The 13,648-nt window shown below is 66.3% G+C and overlaps 1 protein-coding gene across 9 annotated transcripts in view; it reads left to right on the top strand.

Annotated features, from left to right (window-relative positions):
- PLEC (plectin) overlaps positions 1-13,648 on the top strand; it is a 180,879-nt gene that overhangs the window by 69,262 nt on the left and 97,969 nt on the right. For 3 of the 9 annotated variants that reach the window (XM_043538897.1, XM_037891761.1, XM_037891759.1), the window contains exon 1: positions 8,376-8,457. The exons of the other annotated variants lie outside the window; for them this stretch is intronic. In XM_043538897.1, the coding sequence (XP_043394832.1) occupies positions 8,412-8,457 (46 nt within the window). In that variant the 5' untranslated portion in view covers positions 8,376-8,411. Of the gene's footprint in view, positions 1-8,375; positions 8,458-13,648 lie in introns of those variants that run through there. 9 annotated transcript variants of the gene reach the window in all.

Raw genomic sequence — 13,648 nt, 5'->3', positions numbered from 1 at the left:
CCTGCCCCCCTAGGAGCCCGCCCCCCACCCCCAGCCCTCTCCTGGTCTCTGGTTCTGAGCCGCCAGGGCAGTCTGCAGGCTTGACAGATGCAGGGGAGCTGGGGGCCCGCTCTGTGCGAGGGCGGCCCCCCAACAGCCAGCCAGGCCTGCCCTTAAAGGGGAAATGCATGTGGCCTGGCCTGCCCCTTCGGAAGGCTGATGGGCAGGCTGCTGCCCCCGACTCTGGGTTCCTGGACCTCCGGCTGCTGGAGGCACGGGGGGCACAGCTGGGCATGAGGGTGTGGAGGGCCCCGGGTAGGGGAACACCTGGAGGTCCCTGGCTCGGCCGGTCCCTGGATGCTGGTGCCGTTCTGCCTACAGTGTCTGGGGGGTACGTGGGGAGGGGACAGAGCCCGTGTCCTCTCCCACCGGTGGGACCTTGGCAGGGGGAGGCGTGTCTCTGACAGGGGCTGGGGCTTTCTCAGCCCCAGCCCCACTCTGCTGCTGCGCCCCGTACCCGCCCATGGGTATGGAGTGTGGCCCCCAGCTGTGTCTGGCCCCGTGGGGCTGTGTCCTCGCCCTGCCCCATCTCTGCCCCATGCGGGAGGGACGGCGTGGTGCCACAGCTGCCTGCCCTCCCCGGCGCTGGCGTGTGCCCAGCTCGTCCTGGCCCTGCAGACCGGGCACTGCCCGGAGGGTGCGGTCGGAGCAGAGCCGTGTTGCCAAGCGGGTGGAGGCCGGGGAGCCCTGAGCCCACCCTGTCCAAGGGGACAGTGACTCTGCTCCCCCGAGGTGATGCCCAGCCGCTGTGGGGGCATGTGCTGTGTCTGTGCACAGGTGTGTGCCACGGCTGTGTTTGTGTGCACATGCGCTGCCCTCTGCTGACATGTGCCATCCCCTGCTGGCCGAGTGGAGGGGAGTGTGGCCAAGGCTGGGATTGGTAGAGGAGGTGTGGGGCGGAGGGTAGCACATCGAGGCTAGAGGTGGGGGTTGAGGGAGTGCATTGTAGCTGGGGGTGGAGTGGGGGAAGGGGGGGCAGAGAGAAATGCGTAGGGGATGGGGTGTGCGGGGAGCACACCATAACTGGGCAGGGATGGGGGGAGCATGCCGTAGCAGGGAGGATGGGGGGGCACCAGAGCTGTGGAAATGTGTCATCGCTCCTCGGCCAAGAGGCCCACTGGGCCCTGGCCGTGTGGGTTGCCCCCTGCGGCGGTGCCCGCTGTCTGCGTGGCGCTTGGAAGCTGGGGGTGGCTGGGTCTGACCTGCCTGCGGGCAGGCTGGCGTTGCCTGGCCCGTGTCTGTGCAGGGCCCGTGGCCAAGCTCCCGAGGATGGGGGTTAGCCGTGGTCCCAGCAGAGCAGGGGTGGGGCAGGGTGGTCAGTGGGGCCCATGGCAGGAGGGGCCTCCAGCCGGGCCCGCGCCGGGTCTCCTCGAGGTGGTGGTTTGGCAGGGCGTGAGAGCCTGTCGCGAGGGGCTGCGCAGCCGGGTCTGCTCTCGTTGGGCGGTGCCGGGGCAGCTGTCCTGCCCAGGTGTGCTGTGCCGGCAAGGCGGCCTGGTGGGCATGCGGCTGCACAAGTCCCGCCGGAGCCGGCTCCAGGCCCCTGAGCAAACCAGGCTACGCGCTGTGACGGCAGAGCTGCGTCTACACTAGGGGGCTTGCGCGGGTCCAGCTCTGTGGTCAAGCCATGCCCCTGCCTGACAATGGGGTCCGCACAAGTCCCTGGTGTGGAGGGAAGTGAGTGTCGTGGGGTGGAGGGGAAGGTGCCGCCCGGGCCCTGACACTGGCAAGAGATGAGAAAGGCAGAGTCGGAGCCAGGTTGGTCCCACCCCAGCCGGGGGAGCCGTGGGGCGTGGGGGCTGGCTGGGCCTGGTGTGTAGCGTCCCTCTGGCGACGGGGCCAGCGGGCAGGGCAGCATGTGGAGATGGCACCGCGTGCCGGAGGCCTGGTCTACACGTATGCGCCATAGCTACGGCGACCTAGGGGTGTGAAAAATCCACCCCCGAGCGCCACAGCCCTGCAGAGCTAGCGCCCAGTGTAGACGCGCTGTAGCTGCTGTTGCTCAGGGAGGTGGAGTTACTATGGCGATGGGAAAGGGCCTCTTCACCCTGCGTTACAGCACCATAGTGTAGACAGGGCCTGCCGTCAGCGGCGACGAGAGGAGACAGAGGCTCTCCAGGGGACCAGCCTGAGCCGGGCGAACGGGCAGCTTGGTGCCAGCTGCCCAACAGGGTCTACAAGGCAGAGTCCTGCCCAGTGGAGGGGTGCTGGGACGGGCAGTGTCACTGCACACACCCAGGAGAGGGGCCCACACGGCCCCCATCAGCACACAGCAGGGTTGGGCTGGGGGACGTCCTAGAGCTGTTCTGGTCATGGGTGGGACGCTGCACCCTGGGCTGGAGTCTGGCTCAGAAAGGGCCCAGTGGGCAACTGGTGACTGGGGCCAGAGAGCCGGGAGCCTGGGGCTGTGTGGTTTGGAGGGGGGCTGTAATGGAGGGATACAGAATAATGACTGGGAAGGTGAAGGGGGGCACTGGGGTTTGCCTGCGGGCCCCAAGGGGTGGGGGACGGGCTTGTCCGTCTCACATCCAGGTCTGACTGAGGGGGTGCTGGAATTCACCCATCTCCTGTGCACCCCGCGGGGGGATAGGTAAATCCAGAGCTGACTTGGGAGATCCCTTTGGAACTCTTCGCAAATGGGGCAACTGGGCAACAAAATGGCAGATGAAATTCAGTGTTGATAATGCACATTGGAAAACATAATCCCCACTATACCTATACAATGATGGGTCTGAATTAGCTGTTCCCACTCAGGAAAGAGATCTCGGAGTCAGTGTGGAGAGTTCTCTGAAAACATCCACTCCATGGGCAGCGGCAGTCAAAAAAAGCGAACAGAATGCTGGGAATCATAAGGAAAGGGATAGAGAATAAGACAGAAAATATCCTATTGCCTCTATATAAATCCATGGTACGCCCACACCTTGAATACTGCGTGCGGATGGGGTTGCCCCATCTCAAAAAAGCTATATTGGAATTGGAAAAGGTTCAGAAAAGAGGAGAGATTAATAGGACTGGGACTTTTCAGCTTGGAAAAGAGATGACTAAGGGGGGATATGATTGAGGTCTATAAAATCATGACTGCTGTGGAGAAAGTAAATAAGGAATAAGTGTGATTTACCCCTTCATATAACACTTTCACTGGGTGACCCCTAGTTCTTGTAACAGGCAGCAGGTTTAACACAAACCAAAGGAAGTATTTCTTCACACAACGCACAGTCAACCTGTGGAACTCCTTGCCAGAGGGTGTTGTGAAGGCCCAAAGTATAACAAGGTCCAAAAAATAACTAGATTGGTTCATGGAGGATTGGTGCATCAATGGCTATTAGCCAAAATGGGCACCCCATGCTCTGGGTGTCCCTAAACCTGTGGTTGCCAGAAGCTGGGAGTGGTGACAGGGGATGGGTCACTTGACGATTCCCTGTTCTGTTCATCCCCTCTGACGTTCTGGCACCAGCTGTAGTCGAAGACAGGATCCTGGGCTAGCTGGACCATTGGTCTGACCCAGTCTGGCAGCTTCTACATTCTACTTGTCTCACATGCAGGTGTTGTGGGGGTGCTGGGGGTCGCCTGTCTGACGTTCAGACCCATAGGAGGCATGCAGAGGCTGAGGGGTGCCCGTCTGACACGCAGGCCCATGGGGGGCACAGGCTGGGGGTCGCCCGTGTGACACGCAGGCCCGTGGGGGGCACAGGCTGGGGGTCGCCCGTCTGACGAGCAGGCCCACAGGGGGCATGCAGAGGCTGAGGTGTGCCCGTCTGACACGCAGGCCCGTGGGGGGCACAGGCTGGGGGTCGCCCGTCTGACACACAGGCCCGGGGGGGCTCAGGCTGGGGGGTCGCCCGTCTGACGTGCAGGCCCATAGAGGGCAGGCAGAGGCTGAGGGGTGCCTGTCTGACACGCAGGCCCGTGGGGGGCACAGGGCTGGGGTTCAGGAAATGGGGAGGGGGTTCTGCAGAGCCCCCCCCCCATGGTTTTTACAGATGTGAAACAACCTGCCATGAATTGATGCCCTGACCCTGCGGCAGCAGCTCCTGGCCTGGGGGGCTCGCACCCGAGGGCACAGTGCCCTCAAGCCTGGGTAGGTTTGACCCGGCTGCATCTCCATGGCGTGGGGTACCTGGGCCAAATCGGAGCGAGTGGCGCTGCAAGCCCGTGTGCCAGGTTGCAGCGCCTGGGGTGGGGAGCTGGGCCCAGCCCTGCGGGACCAGACTGTGCAGAGCGGGCTGGTTCTCCACACCCGGCCCGTCCCACCGCCCAGGGGCGAGCCCTGACCCCCGCACCCACGCGGGTAAAGTGAAATAAGAAACTCCCAAAAACCAACATGCAACAGGATAAAATATAGGAGAGTTTCCTGGCGCTCTGGGGATTTACATAGACTGGCAGGGCCTGGACGCTCCTGCCTGCCCCCCACCCCAGCTTCTACCCCCCCCCCCCCCCCGCCTGGCAGCACAGCACCCCCTAGCACCACACTGGGGCCAGTGCTGACTGTGAAGGGAAGTGCCCCTTACCGAACCCATCCTGCTCCCTACACCAGAGCCCCCGGCACTGACTGTGGAGAGTGGCTGGGCCATGTGCTCTGGGCCTTCTCCAGTGTCTCCCCCACCCCCTCTAGGGACAGGGGGGCTCTAGGGCACCTCACTGGGGGGCTGAGCACATCCTGTGCAGGGGCTGGTGGGTGAGGCCCCAGTGCTGTCCCTGCCCCAGATGGGGAGGGGCTCAGCAGGCCCATGCTCTGCTCTTGCGGGGTGGGGCATCCAGGACCTTTCCCTTCAGTGTGTAAGTGATGGTGAAGCCGTGGGCCCCACCAGGGCCCCGTCCTCGTCTCCAGGACGTCCCCCTTCCCTCCGTGCCAGAGGGGGAGCTGCTCCCCACGCTGCCAGAGGTGTCAGCCTTGCTGGGAAAGGGTTCATGGGGCACAGGGCTAGGGAAGGTGGGTGTGGCCTGGAGAGAAGTGGGCGGGGCTCCCTGGAGAGGAGGACCCCAGGTGTGGGCTGAGGCTGGCGTCCCTGCGGAGGCTGCCAGCGAGGGGTGGGCTGGCACCAGCCCATCAAGCTTCCACCAGGTGGGAAATACACTCATTGGGGACCAGCTCTGGGCCCATCTGCCCGCCTCGAGGGGCGCGCCGCTGGCTGGAGCTCGCTCGCTCGCTGAGGTGCACGGGACAAGGAGAGGTCCCACTTCCCAGGGCTGGGGCAGGGGCTGCTGCTTGCAGGTTCAGTCCCCACCCTGGGTCAGGACATGCGCTTGCACTTGGCTATGGCCTGCTACAACTGCCCCCCCGGGGCCAGCTCGGCCGATTCCCCCCCCAGGTGAATTCCCTGGGGCTGGGCTGCTGCTGGAGATCCCTGGCAGAGGGTGACAGGCGGTGTGCGTGGCTGTGTGAGCACGGCGACTGGGGGAGCAGGGGGCGTAGGTGCTGGCGCCCATGGTGGTGGGTGCTGGCGGGGAGCTGGCGAGGAACATGGGCGATGTGGCTGGCGGGGTGAGGAGGTGCTGAGCCCGGCCAGGGCCTTGGAGGCTGGTGGGGGGTGGGGGGGCAGTGACTGCTGGCGTCAGTAGTGCCAAGTGGGGTGTTGGAGGGTGCGGGGCCAGGATGGGGGGGATGGCAGTCCCTAGCAGGGGGTGCTCTCTTTAGGGGCTGCGGGGTGGCCCAGTCCCGTGCAGCATTGGGCAGGGACGGGCTGTGGCAGAGCTGAGCCGTGGCTAGTTCCCAGCGTGGGCTCAGGCTGGAGCCGCTGGCTTGGCAGTGCCAGCTCCTGGGGCCTCCGAGCCCCCCCTAAGTACATCGACCCAGGGCGGGCAGGCCTGGTGCACCCCCAGCCGACACCCACCTGCCCTGGGGGCAGCTCTGCCTCCAGGTGCCAACACTGGGGCCAGAGCAGGGCAGAGCTGGGATTCCTCGAGGGAGTCGCCCCCAAAGCTGCTTTAGGACAAAGCTGCGTATCTCCTGCCCTCACACCCCTGGACCTGGCCCGGGGAAGCTGCAGGCTAGGCCTGACCCCCTGCAGGGCTGGGACCCGCCCGCTGCCCTGTGGGCTCCCAGGCACCCTCTCCCCAGCCCATCCCCTGGCAGGGCCGAGGCAGCACTGCTCCCCACAGCCGGGGTGTCAGCACCGTGCTCCACACCAGGGCCCGCCCCTGGCACGGGGCCTCCTGCTCTAGATTTATTCCCTCCTGCAAGGCGCTGCAATCCTGCAGCAGTCGCACAAAGCTGGCACCTGGCAGCGAGTAGCCTGCCAGGACGCAGAGCCCAGCCCCAGCCCCGCAGGGAGGGCAGCGTCCCTGAGCGTGCAGGGCCTGGTCCCCATGGGACGCTGCAGGACCTGGCCCATCCATGCTTGTGCCCTGGGCATGCCTGGGGGGAGGGCAGGGCGTGTCCTGTCTGCATGGGGTGGTTATGGGGGGGAGGGACAGGACATGGGCATGTCGGGGCCTCAGGGACCGTTCCCCCATGGGTCATGCTCACTGCTCCTCTCTGCCTTGCGGGGCTCCCTGGGACGTGCTGCCCGCTCTCCAGCTCCCTGGGCCATTGTTAGGCATGCCAGGTGGGGTCTGCCCCTCCCATGGGGCTGTGGAAGCAGCTCCACGTCTCCAGGCTGAGCTGTGGGGCCAGGGCCAGGGCCGGCCTCCCAGGAACCCTGAGCTCAGAGTCCCTGAACGAAAGGGATGTGTGGAGACCCAAGCCCCCTAACTGTGCCCCGGATCGGCTCCTGTCTCCCACTTGGGAGCAAGCAGCTGCCTCCTGCTTGGGCTGGGCCCAGGCTGCCGCCCGGCACAGCACAACACCGGGCTGGCGCCCAAGCCCCGCAGTATGATTGGGGCCACCCTACGCTTCGCAGGCATGGTGCTGCCCCGTGCCCCACATCGCACAGCTGGGCACTGAGCTGCAGACAGCTCTGAGGGTGCACAGGGGAGCTGGTAACAGAGCCGAGCTGCCGTGGGCCAGCTGCGGGTTTCTCTTTGCTGTGCAGACCTACCCTTCGTGCTGCCTGCCCAGTTGGAGGGCTGGGGACGGGGGTCCAAGCCAGAGCGCTCGGGCCCTGGGCTGCCTATGACCGGCCCTTAGAAGGGTAATGAATGAACCGGTGCGGGGCTGGAGCCGGGCTGTGGGCTCGGCCCCTCGCGGGCAGGGGACCGGGGCTGGAGCCGGGCCGTGGGCTCGGCCCCTCGCGGGCAGGGACTGGCTTCTCCAGCGGGTTGTTCTCAGCGGGAGCCTGGGGGGCTTGGCGTGGGAGGCGTCCTGTGGGGCCAGGCCCATGCGCGTGCTGGGGGTGCTGGGGGTGGTGATGGGCCCCGTGTCTCGGGCCAGCGCCTGGCGTAGCCGCCTCGTGCGCCATTTGCAGTTTTCCTCAAACCCAGCGCCCGGGTTGGGGGTCATGGGGAACCCAGCCCTCCCCGTGGCAGGCGCGGGCGCCCTGGGGCAGGGGGAGTGTGGAGGGCAGGGGCCCAGAGAGGGTGCGGGGGGGTCCCGAGGGGGGGTCCAAGGTTCCGTCTTGTTCTAAAATCTCATTATTTGAAGGCAGTTGCAACGGGGGGGCTGTGTGTGGGGGGGCCGTGCGGGGGTAGGCCCGGCCCCTGGGGTAGATGCGGGGGGGGGGGTTGTGCAGGGGGGGGCCCGGCCCCTGGGGTAGATGCGGGGGGGTTGTGCGAGGGGGGCCCGGTTCCCGGGGTACATGCGGGGGGGCTGTACGGGGGGGGCCTGGCCCCAGGGGTAGATGCGGGGGGGTTGTGAGGGGGGGGCCGGCCCCCCGGGTAATTGCGGGGGGGGCTGTGCAAGGGGGGCCCGGCCCCAGAGGTACATGCGGGGGGGGGCTGTGCGGGGGGTCCCGGCCCCCGCGGTAGATGTGGGGGGGGCTGTGCGGGGGGGGGCCGGCCCCCGCGGTAGATGCGGGGGGGGCTGTGCGAGGGGCGCCCGGCCCCAGGGGTACATGCGGGGGGGGCTGTGCGGGGGGGGCCCGGCCCCAGGGGTACATGCGGGGGGGGCTGTGCGGGGGGGGCCCGGCCCCCGCGGTAGATGCGGGGGGGGCTGTGCGGGGGGGGCCCGGCCCCAGGGGTAGATGCGGGGGGGGCTGTGCGAGGGGCGCCCGGCCCCAGGGGTACATGCGGGGGGGGGGCTGTGCGGGGGGGGCCCGGCCCCCGCGGTAGATGCGGGGGGGCTCAGCCTGGGTCGCGGGGGGGGGGAGGGGGCGGCGCGACCGGCGCTGCTGCAGTGGCCGCGCTCGGGATCGATGAATGGGCCGCGGGCCCGGCCCCTGATTGGCTGGCGCGGCCCGGCGGGGCGGGGCGGGGGCGGAGCCGGGCGGGGCCCCGCCCCCCCGCGGACCGGCCCCGCAGTGCCCGGCAGGACGCGGCCGCAGCCGCTGCCCGGCCCCGCCATGGCCGCGTCCCGCTGCATCCAGCACGAGATCAGCTCGCTGAAAGGTACCGCCCGGCCCGGGCTCGCCCGGCGGGGCCCGTCCCCGGCGCCCGCTGCAGGGCGGGGCGCGGGCGTGCAGCTGGCTCTGGGGTGTGTCTGGGTCTGGCCCGGCTCGGGCCCTGCTGCTGCTCCCGGGGCCCGGCCGGGGGGGTTCTCCGGCCCCGCCCCGCCCCATGGATCGGGCCCAGCCCGTGTCTCGGCGCTCTGGGGCGCGGGGATCCCCCGGCGAGGGGTCGCCCCTGGGCACGGTGACGGCCGCGCACCTGCCGGCTGAGCGTCGCCGCCCGAGGCCGGCCGCGGCTCTGTGCCCGCTTCCGACACGGCTGCCCCTGCTCTCCCCCAGCTCCGGCCGGCGGGTCGGGGCCCCGGGACCCCCGGCGCCCCCAGACCAGCCCTCGCTGCTGCAGGCTCGCCCCTGCAGGGGGTGGTGCCCAGCGGGCTGCTGCCCTGGACCGGAGCCCGGCCTGACTCCGGGCACAGCCCCCCGGCCACGCAGGGCACCTGTATCTCCGCCCTGGCCCCCAAGTGGAGACTCTGCTCGGGCTGGGCCCAGCCCAGGAGGCTCAGTGCCCCCAGGAGGCTCCCCCAGCGCCAAAGGGGCCGGGGCTGGGCTGGCATCTTCTGGGCCATTTGCTGATGGCCCCTGCCCAGCTGGCTGGGGCTGCTTGTTGTCACGGGCTGGGGGGGGTTTCCTGCCGCTGAGGCTGCAGAGGAAGCTGCGCGGAGCAGACTGCAGGGAGCAGGGTGGGGAGCAGAGCGGGCTGTGGCGGGGGGACAGGACGAGGCAGGGGCACCATGTGGAGGGGCCCAGCTGTGCTGAGCGGCCGTGCTGGGGGCCTGGCTTGGCCAGGTGTCCCTGTGGAGCTGACCACCCAGCCTGGGAGGCTGAATAAACTCCCCATAGTTCATTAATGGAGAGCCCTTGGGGACCCCGCTCTGACCCAGGCCCCTGTCCTCGGGGCGGCTCTCCCCACTGCACCCCGAGGGGCTGCAGCCGGGCCTGCCTCGGAGACTGGGGGGAATGTCTAGCCTGGGCACCGGCTGGCCCCGGTACAGACACCAGCTCATCCAGCTGTGTCTAGAGAAGGGAGATAGCGTCAAGGACTACGGGTCATAGGGAGGGGAAGTGCTTGGGGCGGCGGGAGGGGGCTGCAGCTCAGGATTGAGAGGCACTGGCGGAGTTGGCAGGGGGAGCCAGGGCTGGGGGTCAGGGAGCAGAGGGCTGGGCTAGCAGGGGGCTGCAGGTTGGGATTGAGTGGCACAGCAGGGCCCTGTGGGCTCAGTTGTTACATAAACACCCAGGCTTGGCTGGAAACGTGCTGGGCCCGTCCTGGGGATTGTACTTAGCACGTTGCAGGCTCCAAGCACTGCATGGCCGGTAACGATCGGGCCAGGCGGTGGTGAGCGCCCGCCTTTCCCACTGGCTGCCCTGAGCCGGGCACAGTGGGGGCAGATGTGTCCTGGCTTGTCCGTGTCCCAAAGCCCGGGAGGGGCCCCAGGGCGAGTCCCTGCGGTGGGCAGAGCATGGAGGTGCTTGGGCTGTGCTGCTCAGCGGTTAACGGGCCAGCCCTGGCGCCCCCACAGGTGAATCTGTGTCAAGCCCCAGCTGCCCTGGAGCAGGCTAGGGGGTGGGGGGGGCAGTGCCGAGGGGGAGAAGGGCCCTGTGGGGGATCGTGGCTGTCAGGGTGTGGGTCTCAGGGCTGGTTTGCAGCAGGTGCTCCTGCCCCGGCTGCGATTCGGGTGGGCTGGGCTGGGCTCGATGCTGGGGGCCTGTGCTGCCCTGATGGGCTGTGCCGAGGGGGGAGGGGCTTCTCCTTTGTCTGCCTGGCTGATTTACTGTGAGAATGGGCCGAGTCCCCTGCCAGCTCCAGCCTGATGAATAATCTGGCCCCCACTTGCCGCAGCTTCCAGGCCCTTCCTTGGCTCCGGCCACACTGCCCTCCACAAACAGCCGCTTTGTTCCTGGCTCAGCAGGGAAAGCCCTGGCGCCCCAGCCGGTGCTGACTGCAGCGGTCCCAGGCCCTGGAGCAGAGGTCGGGGGGAGTGCACTGGCTAAGTGCCAGGGGTTGTTGCTAACTCTGAAGGGCTTCATGGGGGACCGGCCCATCCCCACAGGGAGCTGGGAACTGGGCTGCAGCCTGCTGGGTGTCTGTCTCCACCACGAAATCCATCAGTGGGGCCTCTCCTGCGCACAGACTTCCCCGGGCTGGAGGCTGCCGGCTGGGACTGAGGGGCATTGGCAGAGCTGGGGGACCAGGGTAGCAGGGGGCTGCGTGTCAGGAGTGAAGAGCATCAGCAGAGCCGTGTCTGGGGAGTACGTTGCATGGCGGGGTGGGGGTACCTGCCGGGGGGGTGATAACTCGGCACTAGAGCGCTCAGCCCCACAGCTGGGCATGGATGGTGGGTTGTTCAGACTGGGCGTGAGCTGTAGGTGGCTAGCACGGGTCATGGGGGTGGGAGTCTGTTGCTTGGACGACGTCCAGACGAGGAGTTGAAGGAGCGTAGACAAGGCAGCGTTTGCTCCGGCAGGTGGATAGAAAGTTTGTCGAGCTCAACGGGTAGTGATCAATGGCTCCATGTCTAGTTGGCAGCCGGTGTCAAGTGGAGTGCCCCAGGGGTCGGTCCTGGGGCCGGTTTTGTTTAATATCTTCATAAATGATCTGGAGGATGGTGTGGATTGCACCCTCAGCAAGTTTGCAGAGGACACTAAACTGGGAGGAGAGGTAGATACGCTGGAGGGTAGGGATAGGATACAGAGGGACCTAGACAAATTGGAGGATTGGGCCAAAAGAAATCTGATGAGGTTCAACAAGGACAAGTGCAGAGTCCTGCACTTAGGACGGAAGAATCCCATGCAGCGCTACAGACGAGGGACCGAATGGCTCGGCAGCAGTTCTTGTCCACTGTAATCCCTAGGTCCTTTTCTGCAGAAGCTGATATGAGTCAACAGTTTGCCCTTGTTGCCAAGAAGGCCAATGGCATTTTGGGCTGCATAAGTAGGGGCATTGCCAGCAGATCTAGGGACGTGATCGTTCCCCTCTGTTCGACATTGGTGAGGCCTCATCTGGAGTACTGTGTCCAGTTTTGGGCCCCACACAACAAGAAGGATGTGGAAAAATAGGAAAGAGTCCAGCGAAGGGCAACAAAAATGATTAGGGGTCTGGAACACATGACTTATGAGGAGAGGCTGAGGGAACTGGGATTGTTTAGTCTGCAGAAGAGAAGAATGAGGGGGGATTTGATATCTGCTTTCAACTACCTGAAAGGGGGTTCCAAAGAGGATGGATCTAGACTGTTCTCAGTGGTAGAAGAGGACAGGACAAGGAGTAATGGTCTCAAGTTGCAGTGGGGGAGGTTTAGGTTGGATATTAGGAAAAACTTTTTCACTAGGAGGGTGGTGAAACACTGGAATGCGTTACCTAGGGAGGTGGTGGAATCTCCTTCCTTACAAGTTTTTAAGGTCCAGCTTGACAAAGCCCTGGCTGGGATGATTTAGTTGGGGACTGATCCTGTTTGAGCAGGGGGTTGGACTAGATGACCTCCTGAGGTCCCTTCCAGCCCTGATCTTCTATGATTCTATGAGACCGGCCAGGTCAGCGTGTGTAACGATGGAGGTTTGTCATAAGACCCACTAGCTCAGCTAGGGGCTGGTGCAGGGTCACGGGGGGGGGCGCCTGGGTCTCTGCCTGCGGGACGCAGCAGCTCCGACGAGCTGATCATAATGGTCCTGCTCGGCTTGAACTCTATAAATAAGGGGGGGAGGGGCCGTTGGCAGATCTGTGTGTGTGGGCTGCCCAACCCTGGGGTTGGGGTCGGGAGTGAGGGGCACCGGCAGGATTGTGGCGGGGGAAGGGCCGTGCGGAGTCGGGGCAGGGGGCGCGGGCGGGAGGCAATTACCAGATCTCCAGTTCCCGGTGCCCGTGATGACCCTCCCGGCTGGGCTCCTGCCTGTCCCGGGCCATAGAGAAACGTCCCGCCTTGGATTGAAACGTGGCCCGTGCTGGAGAAGCCGGGGCGGCCTGGGGATTGTGCGGGCAGGGTCCCCTCGCGGTTGGTATAACTGGTGGTGTGGCCAGGTGGAGCGAGCGGAGGAGCGGACATAAAGACGGGTGCCCCCCCTTGTACCCTCCGGGCGGCGCTCCAGGTCCTCGGAAGCGCTGAAGGCCCCCGCCCCCGAAACGCCGCCGAGGAGCCGGAGCGCGTGAAAGCCCCGGCTGGCGACGACCCGGGGCGCCGCCGGGGGGGTAAAGATTAAAAAGGCACCACTTGTGCTCGGGGGGGAGCGGCCGCTCCCCCCCGGCTACACTACCACGGTTCTCCCAGGCTGGCTCTGCCTGGCTCCAGCTGCAGCCTCGGCTCGTGTGGGCCCTTCCCTTCCTGTCCGGGCGAGCCCGCTCACTGTCTGCCCCACGCAGGCCCTTCCAGACTGACGCAGTCGCCCCTTGCTCAGCTCCTGGGGTCCGTCACTACCAGGCAGGTTCTGTAGCCCATGACCCCTCCCCAGCGGCCCCCGTGCCGTGCAGACCCCCGAGCTGGGCCAGGGTCCCAGCACTTCGCCCCAGAGGTAACATCCCCTCCCTACTTCTGCTCGGATCCCAGCTCAGTCCTGGGCACCGGCCGCCTGCCGGCAGTTGCGGGGAGGGAGCCCCCATGCCAGCAGAGCAGCCCGGGGGGCCCCTTGCAGTGCAGGGCCATGTGCGTGCCGTGGGTCCCAAAGCCCAGGCCTGTGGGTGCCGTGGGGCTGGGAGCCTTCGGAAAAGGTATAACCAACCCCGCCCCGGCAAGGGGCAGTGGGGCGAAGTCTGACTGGGACCTGGGGCTGCGCCCCCTGGGCCTCGCCCTCTCTTCTAGGGTGTCCTGCAGCTGCCCATCACCCCGGTATCTGAGCAAACTGCACAGCAGCTGTGGGGGGCTCCGGTTGCTCAGCCGCGGGGTCGGGAGAGGGGTTCAGATTTCCTGACTGCGGGGCTCGTGGTGTGCGTGTGTCGGTCAGTGGTAGGGGAGGAAGCATTTGTTGGAGGGTGGGGGGTTTGGGGTTTTAGGGGGATCTGTCAGGGAGGCATGGGGGGCCTGTTGCGGGGTAGGGGGTGTTGGGGGGTACATCTGTCAGGGGTAGTGAGTGTGGGGGGGTCTGTCTGTCAGGGAGGCATGGGGGGGTGTCTGTCATTCGGGCAGTGGAAAGGCCTTTTCGAAGGG

Source organism: Chelonia mydas, chromosome 2, assembly GCF_015237465.2.
Source record: "Chelonia mydas isolate rCheMyd1 chromosome 2, rCheMyd1.pri.v2, whole genome shotgun sequence".
Classification (NCBI taxonomy): Eukaryota; Metazoa; Chordata; order Testudines; family Cheloniidae; genus Chelonia; species Chelonia mydas.
Note: the sequence above shows the minus strand (reverse complement) of the source record. Positions and strands in the feature narration are given on the sequence as shown.